This window comes from Myotis daubentonii, chromosome 1 (genome assembly GCF_963259705.1).
Source record: "Myotis daubentonii chromosome 1, mMyoDau2.1, whole genome shotgun sequence".
NCBI lineage: Eukaryota > Metazoa > Chordata > Mammalia > Chiroptera > Vespertilionidae > Myotis > Myotis daubentonii.
Window position 1 is genome coordinate 152,091,181 of NC_081840.1, and position 23,919 is coordinate 152,115,099.

The 23,919-nt window shown below is 42.8% G+C and overlaps 1 protein-coding gene across 10 annotated transcripts in view; it reads right to left on the bottom strand.

The window, feature by feature from the left end:
• LARP4B (La ribonucleoprotein 4B) overlaps nucleotides 1-23,919 on the bottom strand; it is a 104,973-nt gene that overhangs the window by 43,156 nt on the left and 37,898 nt on the right. For all 10 annotated transcript variants that reach the window (XM_059662898.1, XM_059662900.1, XM_059662887.1 and 7 more), the window contains 2 exons: nucleotides 18,999-19,133; nucleotides 18,148-18,207 (listed from right to left, as the gene is read on the bottom strand). In XM_059662898.1, the coding sequence (XP_059518881.1) occupies nucleotides 18,148-18,207; nucleotides 18,999-19,079 (141 nt within the window). In that variant the 5' untranslated portion in view covers nucleotides 19,080-19,133. The remainder of the gene's footprint in view (nucleotides 1-18,147; nucleotides 18,208-18,998; nucleotides 19,134-23,919) is intronic.

Below are 23,919 nucleotides of genomic sequence, written 5' to 3' on the forward strand. Positions count from 1 at the left end.
AACTTGGCCTTTGCTTCTGCACAAGGTGTTTCTCTATTTGTCTCTCATCCCCTGCCCCCATGTCCCCAATAAATACTCCCCAAGTGCTCAGTGAGTGCCAGGCGCAGCACTAAGCCATCAGGATAGAACAATGCAGATACAACCCTCGTTGCAAAGAGCAATGCAAAAGGTACTCTGCATCTAATACACCACTACTACCTTCCTCGGCATTCACACCTGTACCATCTGCTTTCCCCCCCCCCCCCTTTTAAATCATGTCTCTATTCTCTTTCTTTTTCCTAACACTTGTATAAAGCACTATTTCTAATTATAGTGGAACCTTGGTTCTCGAACCAAATTCATTATGGAAGGCTGTTCAAGAAGTGATTTGTTCGAAAACCGAATCATTTCTTTCCCATTAGAAATCATGTAAATTGAATTATTCCATTCCAGACCCCCTCTCCCAAAAATGATTCTGTTTTAACTTTTCTTATATACAGTACATTCCTAATGTACTGTTTAATCTATAAACACTTCTGAAATTTTTGGAACCACCCCCTATTAGCCTTATATGAATTTTTCATATAGCACTGCCTCCAAAATGCTCTCACCAGCTAAATGCTTTTTGCTGATCCAATCAACAACTGTTTTCAACCTATTCAATTGCCTTGGGTTGTTGTTTTGTGAGCACTTTCACACTCTTAGCAACATTAGTACTCTTGATGGCTTCACTATGTGTTTTTTATTTTTTTTAAATCTTAGCAACTCTTTAAAAAAAATCTTTATTGTTGAAAGTATTACATATGTCTCCCATTTTCCCCCACTGACTCCTTCTAGCCCACCCCCACTCTCCAGGCCTTCATCACCTTATTGTCTGTGTCCATGGGTTATATGCACACAAGTTCTTTGGTTGATCTCTTCCCATCCACCCAACCTCGGCCTTCCCTGAGATTTCACAGTATGTTCCATGCTTCTATGTTACCAGATCTATTTTGTTCATCAGTTTATTCTGTTCACTAGATTCCATATATGAGTGAGATTATGTGATGCTTGTTTTTTCTCTGACTGGCTTATTTTGCTTAAGCATAATACTCTCCAGGTTCCTCCATGCTATCTCAAAGGATAAGCGATCCTTTTTTTTTTTTCTGCTGCATAGTATTCCGTGGTGTAAATGTACCACAGCTTTTTTATCCCCTCATCTACTGGTGGGCACTTGGGCTGTTTCCAGATCTTAACTATTGTAAATTGTGCTGCTATGAACATAGGAGTGCATACATCCTTTCTGATGGGTGTTTCTGATTTCCTAGGATATATTCTTAGAGGCAGGATGACTGGGTCAAATGAGAGTTCCATTTTTAATTTTTTGAGGAAACTCCATACTATTTTCCATAATGGCTGCACAAGTCTGCATTCCCACCAGCAGTGCACTAGGGTTCCCTTTTCTCTACAGCCTTGCCAGCAAAATTAACACCCAGAAATCAATGGCATTTTTATACACCAATAATGAACTCATAAAGAGAAACTGAAAGAACAATCCCACTTACCATTGCAACAAAAAAATTAAGATACTTAGGAATAAACTTAACCAAGGATGTAAAAGACCTTAACTTGGAAAACTACAAGACGTTGAAGAAAAGAGGTAGAGGAAAATATAAAGTGGAATAATATGCCATGTTCATGGATTGCTAGAATCAACAACATCAAAATGTCCATACTACCCAAAATGTCACCACAATTCCTATTAAAATACCCATGGCATATTTCACAGGTCTAAAAAACTCCAAAAATTTATATGGATCCAAAAAAGACCACAAATACCCGAGCTGATTTGGCTCAGTGGATAGAGTGTCGGCCTGCGGATTGAAGGGTCCCTGGTTTGATTCTAGTCAAGGGCATATGCCCGGGTTGTGGGCCCGATCCCAAGTAGGGGGCATTTAGGAGGCAGCCGATCAATTACTCTCATCATTGATGCTTCTATCTCTCCCTTTCTCCCCTTCATCTCTGAAATCAATAAAAATATATTTTTTTAAAAAACAAAAAACAAAAAGAATAGCCACAGCAATCTTGAGAAAGAAGAACAAAGTTGGAGGGATCACAATACTAGGTATCATGTTATACTACAAAGCCACTATACTCAAAACAACTTGATACTGGCACAAGAACAGGCATATAGATCAATGAAATAGAACAGAGAATCCAGAAATCAACTCAAGCCATTATGCTCAATTAATATTTGACAAAGATTTGACAAAGGAGGCAAGAGAATACAATGGAGTAAAGACAGTCTCCTCAATAAATGGTGTTGGGAAAATTGGACAGATGCATGCAAAAATATAAAACCAGACCACCAACTTATACCATATACAAGAATAAACTCAAAATGCATAAAAGACTTAAATGTAAGCTGTGAAACTATAAAAATCCTAGAAGAAAACATAGGCAGTAAAAGCTTGGAAACCTCTCATAGCAATATGTTTGCCAATACATCTCCTAAAAGGGAAACAAAGGAGAAAATAAACAAATGGGAAGCTTCTGCACAGCAAAAGAAACTATCAACAAAATGAAAAGGGAGCCCACTGTATGAGAACATATTTGGCAATGATATATCTGATAAAGGAAATGATATATCTAATATATCCAAAATATATAAGGAACTCATACAACTTAACAAAAGAAGGACAAACAATCCAATAAAAAAATGAGCAAAGGACCTAAATAGACACTTCTCCAAAGTGAAAATACAGATGGCCAAGAGACATGAAAAAACGCTCAAAGTTACTGATCATCAGAGAGATACAAATTAAAGCGATAATGAGGTATCACCTCACACCTGTCAGAAATGTCTACCATCAACAAATAGCTTCTCTGTGTTTTTACCTTTATGTAATTTACTACTTCGTAAGCAGTAGATACTCAAATCCAAATCAACTATTAGCGACTTCATGATTTAAAGCAATTAACCAGTATTAAAAAGATACTCTAAGATGTGACAAGGATGAAAAACAGGAGACATAAGTCCTAATGGCATGATAACTAACACTAGAGAGTTGGCTAGGTGCCAGAATATTCTATGTACTTACCTGTATATAATCATGACAAGCCTGTCAGATAGTAGTAATCACTGCCTCCATTTCAGAAATAAGAAAACCAAGACAGAGACAGGCTATGTAACTTGCTCCCCACCCCCGCCGCCCCAAAAATGATGGTAATAACAAAAAGTGCTCTCATGTCAGCAAAAACATTTATCAAGAGTTCATTAACTTCTTGCAACTCACATGAGAAATAACTTATTAAAATTATTTCCTTGAAATGTGGTTATTCTCTTACAATTATACTAGATGCCCAGTGCACGAATTCATGCACAGGTGGGGTTCGGGCGGCCCGGCTCCAATTGGGGCAGATCGGGGCCAGGCCTGTTGGGAGGAGGAGATGGCCGGAGGTTGGCCAGCTGGCCGGGACCCAATCAGGGCCAGGATGGCTGAGGGGGAGGGGCTATGGGCGATAGGCTGGCGGGCCCCATACCTGGTTGGGGTGGGGGGTCCAATTGGGGGCAGGGCCAGCCATGGGGAGGGGCTGTGGGTAGTGGGCCAGCTGGCCCCACCCCCAATTGGTATGTGGGCAGCAATTGGGGGTGGAGCTGGCTAGGGGGAAGGGCTGCAGGCTGATCAGGGTGGTGGGGGCCCATTGGGTGCAGGGCCAGCGGGGGGGGGGGGGGGGGAGGGAAGGGGCTGCAGGCAGTTGGCTGGCCAATCGCAGTGGGGGAACCGATCTGGGATGGGACAAGTGAGGGAAGGGGCTGCAGGAGATTAGTCAGCTGGCCCTGCCCCCTATTGGGGTGAGAGAGGCCTATCAAGGGTAGTACTGGCTAGGGGGAGGGGCCACGGGAGGTTGGCCAGTTGGCCCCACCCCTTGATCAGGCTGGTTCACTGGTTCATTGGCCGCAGCGGACGTCATAGCGACCAATAGTTCCGGTGGTGTGGTCACCAGCTTTTTATATAGATGGATAGAACTTCCAACTGATTATCAACAACTTGACCTGCTTGGCCACCCAAGTCTTATTTTTCCACTGAAAATCATGACTAAGCATTGATCATTAGAACCAGAAATTAAGTGACCTTAAAAAACACATTTTGCCTGGCTGGGTGGCATAGTTGTTTGGAGTACCATCCAGTACACCAAAAGGTTGCAAGTTTGATTCCTAGTCTCTGAGCATGTATCTAGGCTGTGGTTCAATCCCTGTTCGAAGCACATATGGGAGGGAATCATTCACTGTTTCTCTCTCACATTGATGTTTCTCTCTCTCTCTCTCCTCCACCCCCTTCCTCTCTCTCTAAAAATCAACATATCCTCAGGTGACAATGAAAAAAAAGTTCTAAATCAATATTGCATAAATCACCAATATTACTCTTTGAAGAGTACAGCAGCCCCAAATTCTGATACTCTAAAGAAATTCTTCTGCTCAGCTGGTGTGGCTCAGTGGTCGGTTGTTGACCTATGAACCAGGAGGTCAATGTTCCATTCCTGGTCAGGGCACATGCCCAGGTTGTGGTTGCTGGCTCAGTCCCCAGTCAGGGGCACGCAGGAGGCAGGTGATCAATGATTCTCTCTCATCATTAATATTTTTCTCCCTCCCTCTCCCTTCCTCTCTGAAATCAATAAAAATATATATATTTTTAAAAAGAAACTCTTATCCTAGCCGGTTTGGCTCAGTGGATAGAGCATCGGCCTGCAGACGGAAGGGTCCCAGGTTTGATTCTGGTTCAGGGTCACATACCTGGGTTGCATGTTGGGGGCATGCAGGAAGCAGCCAATCAATTCTAATCATTGATGTTTCTATCTTTCTCTCCCTCTCTGTTCCTCTCTGAAATCAATAAAAATATATTTAAAAAATAAACTCTCTACCCGCCCCAAACACAATATGCCATTTAAAAAATTTACCCCACCCCTGACTGGATAGAGCGTTGGCCTGCAGACTGAAGGGTCCCAGGTTCGATTCTGGTCAAGGGCATATACCTTGGTTGCGGGCACATCCCCAGTACGGAGTGTGCAGGAGGCAGCTGAATCGATGTTTTTCTCTCATCGATGTTTCTAACTCTCTATCCCTCTCCCTTCCTCTCTCTAAAAAATCAATAAAATATATTTTTTTAAAAATAAAATAATAAAAATAAATTTAAAAATTTACCCCTAGCAATTCATAAATTTGTGTTTTTTACAACATGAGATAGAATGGTCCCACTGACAAGTTACTGAGTAGAAACTAGAGTAACTAATATCAGAGAAAGGGAAAGGCAGGTGGAGAAAATACAACAGTTAAGATAAGGGGGGAAGAGATACACTTATACATTTCTTATTTCAAGTTAGCACAAACTTCCTGGATTTGTCCCTAAGATGTTTAATAACTCAGAACAATTCACTAGCTTTAGAGTCATGAAGTCTCATACTTCTGGTTCTTGATCTGTAACATGGACTAACAGCTGCTATTTTAAGATTACTACAAAAAAAAGATATCTGTACAAACACTGTGAAAACTAGAGTTGTGAAAAGCAAAGCACTATCCTAAATATAGTATGTCAAATTAGAATGCTGTTTGGACGTATCTCATAATTGAAAAGCTAATTCAGAACATTACACATGTATCTCACTTAGAGGCAGAAGAGCAGGACAGCAACAGAACCAGTGCGCACTCTACATTGTACATTGTACCAAGCACTGAAATTAGCAGCCAATTGTTAATCGTGTTTGCTCATGTAAATGATCATATGCATAGCATTAAAAGGCCTAATTTTATAGTGTTTGCCTTCACAATAATTTAAGAAAAAAACTGATTAACTTCAACGAAACTCTGGTAAAACTCCCAAATATGGGCATGGAAAGGAAAAACGTTAATGGATGATACCCTAAATTATAGAATTTCTACTTATTTATTTCCATATAATAGGCATTAATTAACATTTACTCTACATCTATCTCCTTACTATTACCAACCATTTTTCTTGCCTAATGCAACAAAAATGACTAATAAACTACTGTTTAAATAAATAAAATTTCACTATTAAAAGTATGTCCTTTCAACCATACATGTCCAAAAGGACTGCTTTAAGAGAACGCTAACTTTCCTGTTTGTGAAATATTTGCATTTATTACAGAATTTCTAGAAAGATGCCCAAATTAGCTGCCCATTGGAAAATCATCTGCGAAGGTTCTTCCAAATGAGCAGGACTTGAGTACTGTGGTCTGAAAAGCTCTGTAGATGTTTCTGACAGAAAGGAGACAGCAAGATTTCAGAGTGAGTTAAAAGCAGCAAATTTTACCTGCCTTAGACAGTTACCATACAAAAAAAGTGGAAAGCACAGATTTAATTCATGTACACACTGCCAGTAAACTTTTAGAAAGGATTTTAAACATCCAGTGAGTCAAATGCTTGTTCTGCTCAGCAAGCTGGTGAGAAGAAGGTCGGGACTGGCATGTCAGCCTGCATGAGCACATGCATAAGAAGTCCACAAACATAAGATGGTCTGCACAAAGCTGCATCTGACCACCTGAGCAGTACAGGTTTAGTGCTAACAAGAGTTGACAAACACTCTGGCTAAAATACACCAAACAATAAAGTGAATTCATGGTCACCAATTTGGAAATGGTTAAATCAATGCTACATTAACTCATAGCTTTCCATAAAGATTCAAACAACTGCCCATTGTTTAGAATAAATCTTTGTTAATTTCAAGTTAAGAGCAATCAAAATGAAAGATTAGTATATCACAGCACAATAAAAACTGATAAAAACACTTACTAACTGTGCACTACTATTCTGCCATCCCCAAATAACACCATCTTCTGCGACTGGTAGCTGATAATGGAGCTTTTCCATCCAAAAGGGAGTGATCTTGAAGTCCTGTGGCTGACTGTACAGGTCCCCCATAAGTATTTGTTCATCCTCTAGTTCACCTTTCACAACTGTGTTAGTCCACAGACAGCCCACCGGATATCGACAACCACCACCTGCCAGGCTTTCAGAAAACATCTGACCTGACAACCCTCCCACTGGATAATAGGAAAGTTCATTCAAAAACTGGGAATACAATTCCTCTGGGAAGCTCTGCAAATCCTCTTTTGAGGGGTTTTCAGATGTATTTATAGTGTCTTCTGAGATTAATAAAACATGGTCACCACTACTTGGTACTACCATTTCTTTGCTGCCACCTGGTATGACAGGAACTGCCTGCAGTACATCGTGAGGAACAGTTATGTGTTTGTCCACTCGGGCCGGATCCACACCAACCAAACAGGAATTCTCAGCAAGAGCGTCACATAACTCTGTTTCTCCAAAATTCACCCTTGAACTTCCCACAAAACCCACTTCATCGTTTAAAGCAGGCCCTGTAACTGTGGCTCTGGCATTTCTTTGTGTGAAGTGGTGTGCAAGTCTGCTTGTCCCACATGGACCTCTGCAATAGCTGCTGTTGGAGTCACTGTCTTTCTCCCAGGAAAGTCCCTCTTCCACCTCTTCCCCTATCAGTTCTGTTTTGTGTCCTGCCACCACACCAGTATTTAAGGTATCAGAGACTTCAGTGGATGTGCAGGAAACCTGCTCCCGTCTTGGATCTCCACCACAGTTAAAAGAGCAGGTCTCCTGTGCTTCTGCCATCTGCACACCTGAACTCAGAGGTGGTACAAGATGAAGATCTTTGTGTTGGCTGTCATTCACTCTGCAGGTTTCATCACATTTTTCTATTTGAAGTATTTCAAAACCAGGGGTTTTTGTTATACTAGAACTAGCACAAGCCAATACATCCTGACCAGGCACTGTCTTGCATTTTACTGTATTTGTTTCCCAGTGGAAGATTGTTTTAGAGTCTAACTTGACATTTTCTATGTCATTTTTACTTGTCTCTCTGTGATTAGCCTTTAGGGATTGTTTTTCGGTATTTTCTAGTCTGTGAGGGCCACTAACTGAACTCTTCACACATAGTTCATCTTCTGCTTTATGGTTCTGGCCTGTTTCACTCTTTTTTTCTTCAGTGCAGGTGAAAATAAATGCAGAGGACATAAAGTTACTCTGAACACACCTGGGTCCACCAGGAGACTCATTGTTCTGGGGCACTTTCTGCGAACTCCTGAGATCCTGTGTATCTGTTCTTTGACATAAGCCCTCCACGGTTTTTGCCCGCACTGCATGAGTTAAATCACAGATTTGGGCCTGGGCTATGATGGCCCCAGTATCTGCACAGAGATCTTCCTGACTCAAAGATCTTTCAAAAGCCCTCTTATCATGACCTTCATCTTCAAAAATGCTCATTTCATCCTCATCTTGATAAGACGAACTATTTTCAGGTTGCAAAGCCAATTCTCCTTTGCTTGCGAGCTGGATGCTCCCAGTTCCCAGGCTGTGATCACCATGGTACTGCCCCTCTGTCATTGCTGGCCCCAGGTATTCAGGTCTGGGGTCATCACTTCTGTTAGGGGCTGCTTCTCGGAAATCAGCATGAACAAGAAGACACTCATTTCCAAAGCTTGCTGAAGTGATACATCTTTTTGATCTGTCTGATTTGTTAATATCTAAATTTGAACAATCACTGTCTTTTAGAAATTTTATAAAGTTCTTTCCTCCTTCCTTTTCAGAGTTTAAACTCTGATCTACATTAGCTTTTACAGCCTGGGTTTCACCACTTTGTTCAATGCAGGAAGTGTCAATTAGATCAATACCTGAGTCACCCATCGGACTTAATAGTACTGAACTATGTCTCTCTCCTTCTTCAGGGATGGCACACATGTATTCTAGTGAGTCAGTGTCTATGTTAGTATTTGATTCAGGTATTATGCCAACATTATGTAATGGATTACTTTCTGTGTAATCTGTAGGGAACCGAGTGTAAGTGTTTGCCCTTAAAGACTGAGCCTGCATGTCACCAGTGTTTCCTTTACAAGATGGGTCACTATCAGTCAAAACTTCGAGACTAGGCTCAGTTTTTTCATTAGAGACTTCCTTCACTTCACTTGGACCTAGCAGGCCATCTGGAGATAGTTCTTCCTCTAAGTCCCCTGGACCTCCAGCAGTGTTATCTGGTGGCCAGGCCTCTCTGCAAACCCCCTCAAAAGTGACAGCTGAGGGGCTCTCTTCTGTGGCAGCTGCTCCACACCTGTGCACACATGGCTCATCGTCATTGTCCAGGCTTCCAGGATCTATAACACAGATACTGTAAAACTTGCTCTCTCTTGAATTCCAGCATTGTTTGTGATCCACACAAATGGGGTTTGCACCCTCGGTCTCCCTACCAGACACATCTAAAGCATTATCCTCATTACCACAACTGATGTGAACATTTACTGTGATTTCTTTTTCTACTACAGCATTTTTACACGCGACAGAGTGATAGTACAGACGGTTATTTACAAGGGCTCCTTCCTGCACACCCTGGTCAGAAGGCCCCGGGACATGTGAAAGACACTCGTCCTCTTCAGAGCCAATACCTGCAGAGAAACTCCGTGTGCTGTCAGTGTCCACACACAGAGTCTTACAGACACTCTCACAGGCCTGCTCAACAGTAGCAGTACCTGAATTCTTGTCAGTCTCATCCAAATTTTTATACCTAGCTAGGAACTTATACATTAAAGAGGTAATAGAGTTAACCGGTGGCCTCGATCTGTGTGCCCATTTGTGCCCAGACCTCACAAACATCCTTGGCCATATATCAGTCCCAGCAGCTGCCCTGCTGGCTCCATATTCAACATTGTGCAGCTCCTCACCTTCCAGTGTATCAAATAATACAGATAAAGTTTTACTTATCTTGTTATCCGGGTCCTTCTCCTCCACAGATTTTTGTAACAGGCCAGTTTTTTCATTGTCATTGTCACCACTTAATTCTTTGCTGAAGCAACAACCCATGTTCAAAAGTTCAAACACATCACAATGCCTGTCGGCACTGTCTAAGCTCCAAGTGCACCTCACACTAATTCTCTATGGTTTCTGACGAGAAGCCGACACCCAGACACCAAAAATAGCCCTTTGCACAACAGTCACATGTCCCCGCCACTCAAATCCAAAATCCTAATTACAACAGCCCCTGTTCCACGCACTAAAACCCAAACAACACATGGAACCCAATGACTCAGAACAGCAACAAAACTTTTCATAGTATTCTTCTTATTCTCACAAACTCAATTAAAAAGTTACTAAAATTATTATACCTGCCAGAGAAAGAATTTCCAACCTCTTCTTTTTCTATAGTGTTTCAACATTCTCTGAACTATATTTCATGGAATGATGACAACCAAAGAAGTTAGCTTGTATAGTCTTCAAAGGGAAATAACAAAAATTTGCTCTTTAAAATTTATAAGTACTTATATCTAATTTTCTGAAAGAAATAACATCTGTGGGAGTTCAGAAATAACAATGCTAGGCACAAAATTAGAATGGTGTCTGTTAGAGAAACATGTTGAAGCTTTATTTAAAGAAGTAAATACATAACGTATTTTTGAAGTGTGCTTGTAGAGGGAATGAAAAGATGAAACAAAATAACAAGACATACAGAATAGTTTTAATAGTCTTTCCTATATAAAAAATGTAGTAAAACGTCTTTTTTAAAAAAATGTATTTTATTGTTTTTTACAGAGGAAGGGAGAGGGATAGAGAATTAGAAACATCGATGAGAGAGAAACATCAATCAGCTGCCTCTTGCACACTCCCTACTGGGTATGTGCCTGCAACCAAGGTACATGCCCTTGACCGGAATCAAACCTGGGACCCTTGAGTCTGCAGGCCAATGCTCTATCCACTGAGCCAAACCGGTGAGGGCAAACGTCTTTTATTTCAAATTTGTATTTCAGGCTGTAATTTCTCTACTGAGGTCCAACCAGCCCCACCTGCCCACTTCACTGCTCACTTGAATTTCAGCCAAGTGGATTTTCCCTCCACAAACCTTTACTTCTGCAGTTTTTTCCACCCTAAAATAAATGAAACCAATTGCTCAACTATCCTTGATTTATCTTTCCCTTACTCATCTACAATATCCAATCCACAGAGTAGTTTGATTCAATCTACCTCTAAAATAAATTTGCAATCCATTTACTCCAAGTCTAAGCCACCATCATTTCTCACCTTCATTGCTTAACAGTTTTATTTGGTTTCTTTGCTTCCATTCTTGACTCACTAAAACTCATTCTGTTAATGAGATCAAAATAATATTCATATATGTCACACTATTCCCCACCTAAAATCCTCCAGCTTTATTCCAAATTAATTTTATCTGCTCAGAGATGATGCAAAGAGTTGCCAGATGGCTGACAAGAGCTGGGTTTTGTTTTTGGTATTATTTTCTACTTGTTGTTTCTGCTTTTAAATGCAATAACAGATGCCAATGAGGAAGTATCTCATCTTGAGAGTTTGGATTCTGAAGCAAGGATGCCTGGTTTCAAACCCTGGTTCTGCCATGTTTTAGCTGAGTAATCTTGGGGAAATTACTTAATCCTCTCCAAGTCTCAGTTCCTCTAGATAGGATCACTTTTTGGTGCTCACTGGTTGGCTAGGCTTGTAGTTACTACTCAAAAATTTTGGGGGACAGGGAGCAGAGGGATGTATGATAAATATGATTGATATTTTGACTGGATAAATGCAAATCTGCTCTTGAATTAGTCAGACATTTATTTGGTCATCATTATGGCAATTCTCCTTTAACTCACACTGTGTCCAACTGGGGGAAAGACTAAACCTTAAAGAGACTGGTTCCTAAATCAAACTGCTAAGCATACTCACTGTCAATCGTAACTGCAGACTACTGAGCATCAACACTCAGAGCCACTACACCAAGTAAGATGTCTACACACTTAGTGTGCCATAAGCAGTGCCAGTTAAAAAAAATGGTTAGAGCAACGCCACTGATAATGGTAGGAAAAAGTGTAACAATGCAAATGTTCCCCACTCCCCAAAAACCAAATGCTAAAGAAATTATGGTTTATCGACATAAAGAAAACACGGGGGGGGGGGGGTGCAGATAATAAAAATCAATGGGAAAAATATCCTCGAGTGAGGCTTAACCACAAAAAAAAGTTCCTTCCTTTAAATATAGTAATTTTAAAAGAAGACACTGCATGACAAGTACAGGGGATATATAGATGATCTCATACTATATGGGAAAAAATGAGGTGAAATATGTATCTACTCATTGTACCATTCTTTAAACGGTAGTCCAGTGATGCGAACCTTTTGAGCTCGGCATGTCAGCATTTTGAAAAACCCTAACTTAACTCTGGTGCCGTGACACATATAGAAATTTTTTGATATTTGCAACCATAGTAAAACAAAGATTTATATTTTTGACATTTATTTTATATATTTAAATGACATTTAACAAAGAAAAATCAACCAAAAAAATGAGTTCGCGTGTCACCTCTGACACACGTGTCATAGGTTCACCATCACTAGTGTAGTCTCTAATAAGATTTATTTTTTCTGTGAAGATGCTTAAGTTTTATAAATTAAGTTTTAAAGGACACACATGCGAGTCAAGATGGTCTCTTATGGTAACTTCCAGCTCAAGTATTTAATGATCCTATGAAAACCTGAAGTGTGCACCACCGTGCAAAACTGTTAAATAGTATATCCCCAATTTACAAAACCCAGTGTCAGAGATACTATCTGCACAAGGGATGCTAGAGGTACTGAATAGCAGGGCTAGACAAAGAACTAGCCACATGATATTCTGTTATAGGCCATTAACTCTTTTTTTAAAAAATACATTTTTTATTGATTTCAGAGAGGAAGGGAGAGGGGAAAGAGAGATAGAAACATCAATGATGAGAATCATTGATCAGTTGCCTCCTGCACACCCCCTACTGGGGATCGAGCCTGCAACCCGAGCACATGCCATTGACTGTAATCGAACCCAGGACCCTTCAGTCTGCAGGCTGACACATTGAGCCAAACCAGCTAGGGCAGCCATTAACACTTAAAAATAACAAAAAAAATATGTGCAGGTAGTACTAATTGCAAGTTATTTCCCCACAGAAATGAAATATTGAATTCTTTTTTAGATAGGTCTTAACTCAATTCTCACCCACAAAGTAATTTACAGAAACAAAACAGACCAAAAACCCCCACAGAATCCAAAAGCTAGTTTCATGCCCAGCAACAGGTTTTAAAGACATTTGAATATTATATTAGACTGTAAATCAACCAGAGGAAGATTTGTTGTTTAAAAAAAAATTTTTTTTTGTTTTAAAACTCTCAATGATTTCTGTATCATTTTCCTCTTCGACTACCAGAGGTCTTATATTTGGATTTTAAGTTACTAAAGCTATTATAAATTTCATTTTTAGTAAATCATAGTCCGAGGACATGTTTTATTGATTTTTAGAGAGAAAGGAGGGGGGGGGGGACAGGAGAGAGACAGAGAGAGGGAGACAGAGAGAGACAGAGAGAAAGAGAGCAACACATCAATGAGAGAAACATAGATCAGTTGCCTCCTATACATACCCTGACCAAGTATCAAACGCACAACCCAGGTATGTGCCCTGACAGGGAATCAGACCCACCACCTTTTGGTGTATGGGACAACACTCCAATCAACTGACCCACTGGGCCAGGGCTATAAAATTTAGTTTTAAAACAATCAATGTAAAATACAATATGCAAAAAAATACAATGAAATATAATTGTTTGGAAGGATCTTTTTTTTAAAAAAGCCTTCCTTATTAAAAAAAGATAAACAATTCAATCCCCTCTAATTTCTACATGAACTGCTTATAATTGGGGGGAATATAGGAGGTTTACCATAAATTTTGTGAGATTACTTTTAAATTTTTACTTTTAAAAAGATTCACTTTTTCAATTTTGTGTAAGATTTTTAAGATCACATACAAGATTACAAAGGTAAATCTGGAATAGCTCCAAATGCGCCTGACATATGCAGACTCAAATGGTGTAAAGCAAGATTTAAAAACCAATAGCTGTACATTTCCACACTCTTTCATTACTCACAGCTAAAATGTGAACCAATTTTCTTTTTTTCCCATCACCATTTATCCCCTCTATGGCCTTTTCCACCTCCACCTACCCTCTCCGCACCCCTCCATCCCCCACTATCACAACAATGTTGACTATGTCCATGAGTTCTCTCTATTTTTTCTTTTTTTGCTCAATCCCTCCACCACACCACCACCCCAACAGAGCTGTCTGCCTGCTCTCTATTAGTCTGTCTCTACTTTGCTTGGTAGTTCAGTTTGTTCATTTAATTCCACATATGAGTGAAATCATATGGTATTGTCTTTCTCTAACTGGTTTATTTCACTTAGTCACAGGACTAGAACAAATGTTTAAAAAAGTTCTATGGAACCACAAAAGACACTGAATAGTAACAGTGATCTTGAGAAAGAGCAAAGATGGAGGAATCATGCTACCTGATATCAAACTAAACTACAAGGCCATAGTAATCTAAACAGCATGGTACTGGCATAAAAAGAGACATATAGGGCCTTAGCCAGTTTGGCTAAGTGTATAGAGCATCATTCTGTGGACTGAGAGGTCCTGAGTTTGATTCCAGTCAAGGATATATATCTCCGGACCCTGGGCACATGCAAGAGGCAACCAATTGATGCATCTCTCTCATCAATGTTTCTTTCTCTCTGTCTCTCCCCCTCCCTTTCACTCTACCTAAAAATCAATGGAGGAGAGGAAACCAAGATGGCGGCATAGGTTAACGCCGGAGATTGCTGCCTCGAACAACCACTTCAAAAAACAACTAAAAGACGAAACGGACATCATCCAGAACCACAGGAAGGCTGGCTAAGTGGAAATTCTACAACTAGGAGGAAAGAGAATATCATACCCAGACTCAGAGGAGGCGCAGTGCTGAAGTGAAATACTAAGGTGCGGAGTGCACGCGGAGCGGGCTGGAGGCGGAGGGTGCGGTTGTTGTTTTCAATTGGGAGGGAGTTTCAGACTCTGCGCTCCAGATCTGGGCGAGTCTCTAGGGACCCAGACTCAAACGGGAGAAGAGGGACTGTCTGGCTTCGGTCGGAACTCGAAGGCAGCTTTCTCTCCGAGGTTTGCAGCAGTTGCTGGGACTCTGTGAGGCAGAGCCCATAGGGACGGGACTGAGAGCAGCCATAACTGCTTGCTCCAGCCCGCCCTGTAGATCCCCGGGGACCCGCCCCGCCCAAGCCCTGCGCAGAGCCATTTGCCAGATAGCCTCAGGCAAACGCTAAATTAGCACCGCCCTAGAGATCCAGCACAGAAGCTCTCCCACTGCAGACACAGCAGACTCTCATAGCCAGTTAGCCTGGAGGTCAAATCACCCCCCCCCCCGGTATTGCTGACAACAATCAAGGCTTAACTACAACAAGACTGCGCACAAAGACCACTAGGGGGTGCACCAAGAAAGCATAAAAAATGTGGAGACAAAGAAACAGGACAGAACTGTCAATGGAGGATATTGAGTTCAGAACCACACTTTTAAGGTCTCTTAAGAACTGTCTAGAAGCCGTCGATAAATGTAGTGAGATCCTCAAGAAATGTAATGAGACCCTCGATGTTATGATAAAGAACCAACTAGAAATTAAGCATACACGGACTGAAATAACGAATACTATACAGACTCCCAACAGCAGACCAGAGGAGCGCAAGAATCAAGGCAAAGATTTGAAATGCGAAGAAGCAAAAAACACCCAACCAGAAAAGAAAAATGAAAAAAGAATCCGAAAATACGAAGGTAGTGTAAGGAGCCTCTGGGACAGATTCAAGCGTACCAACATCAGAATTATAGGGGTGCCAGAAGATGAGAGAGAGCAAGACATTGAAAACCTATTTGAAGAAATAATGACAGAAAACTTCCCCCACCTGGTGAAAGAAATAGACTTACAGGTCCAGGAAGCGCAGAGAACCCCAAACAAAAGGAATCCAAAGAGGACCACACCAAGACACATCATAATTAAAATGCCAAGAGCAAAAGACAAAGAGAAAATCCTAAAAGCAGCAAGAGAAAGAAAGTCAGTTATCTACAAGGGAAGACCCATACGACTGTCAGCTGATTTCTCAACAGAAACTTTGCAGGCCTGAAGGGAATGGCAAGAAATATTCAAAGTGATGAATACCAAGAACCTACAACCAAGATTACTTTATCCAGCAAAGCTGTCATTCAGAACTGAAGGTCAGATAAAGAGCTTCACAGATAAGGAAAAGCTAAAGGAGTTCATCACCACCAAACCAGTATTATATGAAATGCTGAAAGGTATCCTTTAAGAAGAGGAAGAAGAAGAAAAAGGTAAAGATACAAATTATGAACAACAAATATGCATCTATCAACAAGTGAATCTAAGAATCAAGTGAATAAATAATCTGGTGATCATAATAGAATCAGGGACATAGAAAGGGAATGGACTGACTATTCTTGGGGGGGAAAGGGGTGTGGGAGATTCGGGAAGAGACTGGACAAAAATTGTGCACCTATGGATGAGGACAGTGGGTGGGGAGTGAGGGCGGAGGGTGGGGGGGGGAACTGGGAGGAGGGGAGTTATGGGGGGGAAAAAGAGGAACAAATGTAATAATCTGAACAATATTGATTTAATTAAAAAAAATAAAAATAAAAAATAAAAAATAAATTAAAAAAAAAAACCACACACACAAAAAATAAATAAATAAAAATAAAAATCAATGGAAAAATATCCTTGGGTGAAGACTAACCGAGAGAGAGAGAGAGAGAGAGAGAGAGAGAGAGAGAGAGAGAGAGAGAGATCCCAGAAATAAGCCCATGCCATTACAGTTAACTAGAGGCCCGGTGCACAAAATTCATTCACGGGTAGGGACCGTAGGCCTGGCCGGCTATCAGGGCCGATCAGGGCCTTCTGGCTGCTGGTTGGTTGCTGTCTGCCAGCCAGGGCCTTCCTTCCGTGGCTGCTGGCGGGAGCCTTCCTTCACTCCACACTACCCCTCTGGTGATAAGTGCATGTCATAGCGAGTGATAGAACTCCTAGTCTCCAGTTGAACTCCCAAGGGGACATTTTGCATATTAGCCATATATATATATATATATAATTAATATTTGACAAAGGAGGCAAAAAACACACAATGGACTAAAGATTGTCTATTTAAATGGTGTTAAAAAATTGGACAGATATGTGCAAGAAAAATTAAACTAGACCACCTTTTTACACCATACGCAAGAATAAACTCAAAATGGATTAAAGACTTGAATGTTAAACTCAAAATGATAAAAATCCTAGAAAAAAAAAACATAGGCAGTAAAATTTTGGACATTTCTCAGGAATATTTTTTCTGAACCAATTTTCTTATACTAAAAGCTTACTCGTGTGCTTTAAAAAGTACAGGATATCAATACGTAAAGTTAATTATAAACACACTAGAGACCAGGTGCACAAAATTCATGCACGGGGGAGGGGGGGTGCCCTTAGCCCAGCCTGCACCCACTCCAATCTGGGACCCCTCGGGGGATGTCTGACTGCCAGTTTAGACCCGATCCCAGGGATGGGGCCTAAACTGGCAGTCGGACATCCCTCTCACAATCCGGAACTGCTGGCTCCTAATGGCTCTCTTGCCTTCCTGCCTGATTGCCCCGCCAGCCTGATCAACCCCCAACTGCCCCCCCGCCGGCCTGATCTCCTCCAACTGCCCCCCCACCAGCCTGGTCATCCCCAACTGCCCCCCCCCCCCCCGCCAGCCTGGTTGACCCTAACTGCCCTGCCACCAGCCTGGTTGCCCCTTACTGCCCCCCGCTGGCCTGATCGCCTCTAACTGCCCCCTCTATTGGCCTGGTCGACCCTCACTGCCCCCTCTCCCAAGCCGGCCTGGTCGCCCCCAACTGTCCCCCCCGTGCCGGCCTGGTCGCCCCACACAGCCTGCTGTTTGGTTGTCCATCTGGTTGTTTCGGTCGTGACAGCCACTGGCTTTTTATATACTAGGATAACAGATTATCAGTGATCCTTTAAAAACACCTTAATGAATATATGACATCAAATTAATGCACAAGGCACTATGGAACTATACATTTAACACACAGAGAAGCCAGTAGAGGACATACAGCACTAACATGTACTATACCCAGATGGGTGCTCCCTGCGCCATTGGAAAACATCAATATTTTCTAATTAGTTTACAATAAATATTTGTTATAAGGCAATATCTGTGAGCCGCCAACGTGATATATCTCAGGACTAAATTACCTGACTCAAAGCTGGGATGGAGCTTGTCTGAGAAGTGGTTTGAGATATGGGACCATTCATCTACAAAATTGAAAACATCAAACATACCATCACTACAATGTAAAGAAACATATTTTCAAACCACAGTAATTGAGCACAACAAAACCCACTGAGAAAAACACATTTTTACATGACAAAGAAAATTCAGGGAGATATTCAGAGCAACATAGGAGCCTTAAAATTTTAAATGTTGAAATTCTGACTCTACACAATAAAGTAAAAATCCTTTACTTTACTAAAGTAGTTTCAATAGGGAAAATTAAGAAAAGCTACTTTTCCCAAAGCCATTTAGAAACTTTAAATATTACTGCTTGACATGATCAAATCTTACAATTAACGAAAGCAGTCAAAATAAAAATTTTATGTTATAATTCTAATTAATCTTTAACTACATACCACTGCAATGGCTATAATGTTATAAAAGTATTTATAAATCACTGTGTTTTCTTGGTGATTTAATATCCAAGGCTTTGGCCTGGCCAAGTAGCTCAGTTGGTTAGAGCGTCCTCCTGATAATGTCAAGGTTGTGGGTTCCATCCTTAGGACACACAAGAATCAACCAATGAATGCATAAATAAGTGAAACAATAAAGTGATATCTCTCTCTCTCTCTCTCTAAAAGTCAATAAATTTTTTTTTAAAGTTAAAATCCAAGGCTTTAATATCTAGAAGTATTAATTGCCATTTGTTTTCTCTACCTCCTATACTTAAGTTTTCTCTACTAAGCTACCCATAAATTTACTGCAAGTAAAAATCTGTTATCAGAAGAAAGGGAGATGCACAGGCCCATCCTGGCCTCAGGTATGCACTCACCAGATGATCGCTGTCTTTCCCTTCCTGGACTCGCTGGCCCTGCGGTTCAGCCACAACCTTAGTGTCCTGATCAGAAGTCATGAGCTGTTTACTTTGTGGCTCCACCGGGAGAAGTTTAATGTTAACTGTAGGATGCTGTAAAATGACAAAGATAGTAAATTGGTAACTTGAAGTACAGAGTATAACTGATTCTGAAGTCTTAAAATCCTCAAGTTTTCCAGGATATGTTTATCCCTCTGGAGTTTAAGTAGTTGAGAGAAATCTGCCAATAATTTACACCATACTTATTCAAGAAACACCTTAGTTTTTTTTAAATAAGTTTCTTCTTCACAATAATTTGGTGACAATAATGTTTTAAGACTTAAAAACTATGTGTCAAAGCATATAAACCCACTCATGCCCAGAACTCATATTTCTAAAACAGAAAATTACAAAATTAATAGAACTCCACCTTGGAATTTGATGACTCCCCAATTTATATATATCATTTTTGATCAGCCCCATTAATTTCCTTTCGTCCAGGACCAGTTGTCAGAAGAAATAAGCAATAATTGGTTAAAAGGAACCCCTTCACAACTCTGAACCACAGTGTAAAGGGGTCTCTGCCATAAAGCACTGGCTCAACTTCACACGTAACACCTCCTGATTTTCCCACGTCTTACAAAGTAACTCCGGTTTTGAAGAGATGGTGGTTTTTAGGCCTTCGTATTATCCTATCTAATAAAAGAGAAAAATGGTAATTGGCGTACGACGATACCCTTTTCATTGGCTAATCAGGGCTATATGCAAATTAACTGCCAACTAAGATTGGCAGTTAACTGCCAACAAGATGGCGGTTAATTTGCATATGTAGGCACAATGCAGGGAGGCGAAAGGGAAAGCAGGAAGAAGCTCCCTGCCACTGACAGTGATCGGAAACCCAGGGGGGAGCTAAGAGCTGGGGGGCAGGGCAAAGGCGGCCCTGGGGCCGCCTTTGCCCTGCCCCCCAGCCATGATCGGAGAATCAGGTGCCTTTGCCGCCCTGGCCAGTGATAGCAGGAAGTAGGGGTGGAGCCAGCGATGGGAGCTGGGCACGGTCAAAGCTGGCAGTCCCGGGAGCTAGGGGTCCCTTGCCTGGGCCTAAAGCGGAGCCCACGATCGCGGGGCCGCTGCAGCTGTGGGTCCCCGCTGCCCAGGCCGGACGTCTAGGCCAGAGGTGTTAGGCCTGGGCAGGGGCGGAGCCTGCAACCACGGGGAGCTGGGCGTCCCCCGCCCAGGCCTGACGCCTCTGCCAGAGGCCTCAGGCCTGGTCAAGGGGCCGATCCGGTGATTGGTGATCGGAGGGTGATGAGGGTCAACTCCTCTGGCTGAGGCATCAGGCCTGGGCGGGGAGTGGAGCAAGCGATCAGAGGGAGATGGGGGTCCCCTGCCCAGGCATGATTCCTGGGCCAGAGGCCTCAGGCCTGGGCGGGGGCCAGAGCCAGTGATCAGGGGGAGATGGGGGTCCCCTGTCCAAGCCTGACACCTCTGGCGGAGGCGTCAGGCCTGGGCAAGGGGCTGATTAGGCGATCGGAGGGTGATGGGTGTCTACGCCTCTGGCCGAGGCATCAGGCCTGGTCTGGGGGCAGAACCAGTGATGGGGGGAAATGAGGGTCCCCTGCCCAGGCCTGACGCCTCTGTTAGAGGCGTCAGGCCTGGGCAAGGGGCTGATCCTGCGATTGGAGGGTTATGGGGGTCAACGCCTGAGGGCTCCCAGTATGTGAGAGGGGGCAGGCTGGGCTGAGGGACACTCCCCCCAACACACACACCCAGTGCACGAATTTCGTGCACCGGGCCCCTAGTATTATATAAGTGTCAGACCCAAGATTCCTGGACACCTAGGTCTGACTCCAGGCTTCTCTGCTTCACAACAAGATAAAGACCTTGATTTAACCCAGTTATCTTTAGACTCTTCTGAGTGCTTGATAAAGAAATCTAAAAGCTGCCCTAACCAGTTAAGCTCAGTAGATAGAGCATCAGCCTGTGGACTGAAAGGTCCCAGGTTTGATTCTGGTCAAGAGCATGTACCTTGGTTGCAGGCACATCCCCAGTAGGAGGTGTGCAGGAGGCAGCTGATTGATGTCTCTCATCGACGTTTCTAACTATCTCTCTCCCTTCCTCTCTGTAGAAAAATCAGCAAAATATATTTTTTTAAAAATCTAAAAGCTAACTGTTTTGTCTCCCTGGGTAACCATGTAGCTTATTAGTTTCTATAATGATGCTCCTTACTCTCAATAACCTGTTTATGGTTAATGCTCAAAACCCTTGTTAATGAAATAATCTGATGATCAAAGGTAGTCTCATCCAATTGTCACTGTGTATCATCACTCACAAAGGTACAAAATCCCTTAAATGCTGTAAGATAGATATATAAGTGTAAACTACTCATAAAGAAGAAATGCTTGAAATAAGTTAAATCCGTTTCAAGAGGTCAGTGTTTTCCGAAATGTAGGATAAAGGACAAATACGTTAAATTGTAATAGAGACCAACATCAATTCTCACAAAACTGTTGCATCCAGAAAATAAAGACATAGATTGGTATGCAACTGATATGTCACAGAAGGTAGTACTGTAGATGCTTTTTATCATTATTAACTTCTACACTTTCAAGACTCTCAAAAAAAATGTTTGGCTGAACATGATACAGTATATGAAAAACAAAGGGGGGGAAGGGACAACTAGAAGATATATATATTTATATACATATACATCTACACTAATAAAAGACAAACATGCAAATTGACCTTACCTTCACTATGCCTTAAGCCACGCCCACCAGCCAATCAGAGTGACTATATGCAAATTAACCCAACCAAGATGGCGGCCGGCAGCCAGGGAGCTGGAACAAGCAGTTGGCTTGGTTGCCCCAATGATGGAGGAAGCCAAGCTTCCCAGCTGCCGCGGTGGGCTCTGAGTTCCACTCAAAGCAACAAAGTTTCAATTATAGAAGGTAAATAAACCCCAGATACCTGCTTTCAGCCAGCCATGGCCATGGAGCTGGAGCGAGCAGGAGGCCCATACTGGCCAGCTTTGAGCTCCACTCCAGGCTACAAAGTTTCAATTATAGAAGGTAAATAAATCCCGGAAAAAAAAAAAGAAAAAAGAAGAAAAGGAGAGGCTGGGAGCTTCCGTAGCAGGGGAGGCTTGGCCAGCCTGAAGACAGCCATCAGCCCCTCACCCAGGCTGGCCAGGCACCCTAGCGGGACCCCCACCCTAATCCGGGACACCCTTCAGGGCAAACCAGCCAGCCCCCTCCCGTGCCCCAGGCCTCTATCCTACATAATAAAAGGGTAATATGCAAATTGATCCTAATAGCAGAAAGACTGGGAATGACTGGTCACTATGACACACACGGACCACCAGGGTCCAGACGCTCAATGCAGGAGCTGCCCACTGGTGGTCAGTGCGCTCCCACAGGGGGAGCTCTGCTCAGCCACAAGCCAGGCTGATGGCTGCCAGTACAGTGGTGGTGGTGGGAGCCTCTTCCGCCTCCTCAGCAGCACTAAGGATGTCTGACTGCAGCTTAGGCCTGCTCCCCGCTGGCAAGTGGACATCCCCTGAGGGCTCCCGGGCTGCCAGAGAGATGTCTCACTGCCAGCTTAGGCTCAATCCCCCAGGGAGCAGGCCTAAGCCAGCAGGTGGTCATCCCCTGAGGGGTCCCAGACTGCAAGAGGGCACAGACTGGGCTGAGGGACAACCACGCCCCCCCCCCCCGCGAGTGCACAAATTTTTGTGCACCAGGCCCCTAGTATATACATATACACAGACATATATATACACACACATACACACACACTAATGGCCCAGTGCACGAAATTCAGCCCAGCCTGCACCCTCCAGCAGCTGGCCCTCGGCGTCCTGGCGGTTCAGCACCTCTTCCTAGAAGCGCGCCTGCAGGTTGCTCCCAGCCCATCCTGAGCCCCGGTGCCTCCTAACGGGATCCCAAGGCTGCACCCCCGATCCCGCTGCCTTCTCCTCACCGGGGACAGGCGCACAGTGGGGCGGGGCGCAGGCGTCCCATTTTCATTAAAATGTTCAATCCACGCCCACTCCACCAGTGTCCGCAGGCGGCCCGATGGCAGACAGTGCTCGACGCCCTTGCCAGGGCTCAGCCACAATGGTCCAGGGTGAGACAACCCAGCCAGGCCTCATGGCTGCAACTTGGACCCGCTTCCTTAACCAGGGACCTAGCGCTGAGCGGCAGTAGCAGCTGCCTTCCCAGCCTGCGCCGGACCGGGTGCCTGTGGTTTCAGAACTGAACTCCGAGGGCCTCCCTGGGCGGCAGCGGCCCTGAGCCTGCTGGCTCTCCCTCGATCCCGCCAAGGCTTGCTTCTCACACTTCTCACACTTGCTGAAAACCTTCTCGGTCCACTTGCTATAGTAATCAGTGCAGGCTGAAAGGGCTGGGGACTCCCGGCGGGCCTGAGGAGACTGGGCACTGCCATCTTTGTGTCAGAGTGACAGTTAATTTGCATATTACCCTTTTATTAGGTAGGATATCCTATATTTTTTCAGGCAGTCAGAAATCATGTCCTGCTGATGGAAACAGCAACACACCAGACAGGAAGTAGTCTTGCCAAACAAACAACAGAAGCCAGGATATGAACTTGTTACAAACTTACAGTAAACACAAGCAGAGTTCTGCAAAGTGGGCAATTACTAGACAAGCAGCCTGGCTTTTTTCACATGAAAGACAACACAAGACACACAATGACCAAATTTTGGCTTTGATTAAAACAACAATCAGGGAAATAATACTGATAGAATATTTGATGGCATTCAAGAATTACTGTATTTTCTTAGATGTTACAATGATATTATGATTATGTTTAATAATAAGAGACCCTGGCTTTTAGACCTGCATGTTGAAATATTTACAGGGAAATAACACAATGTCTAGAA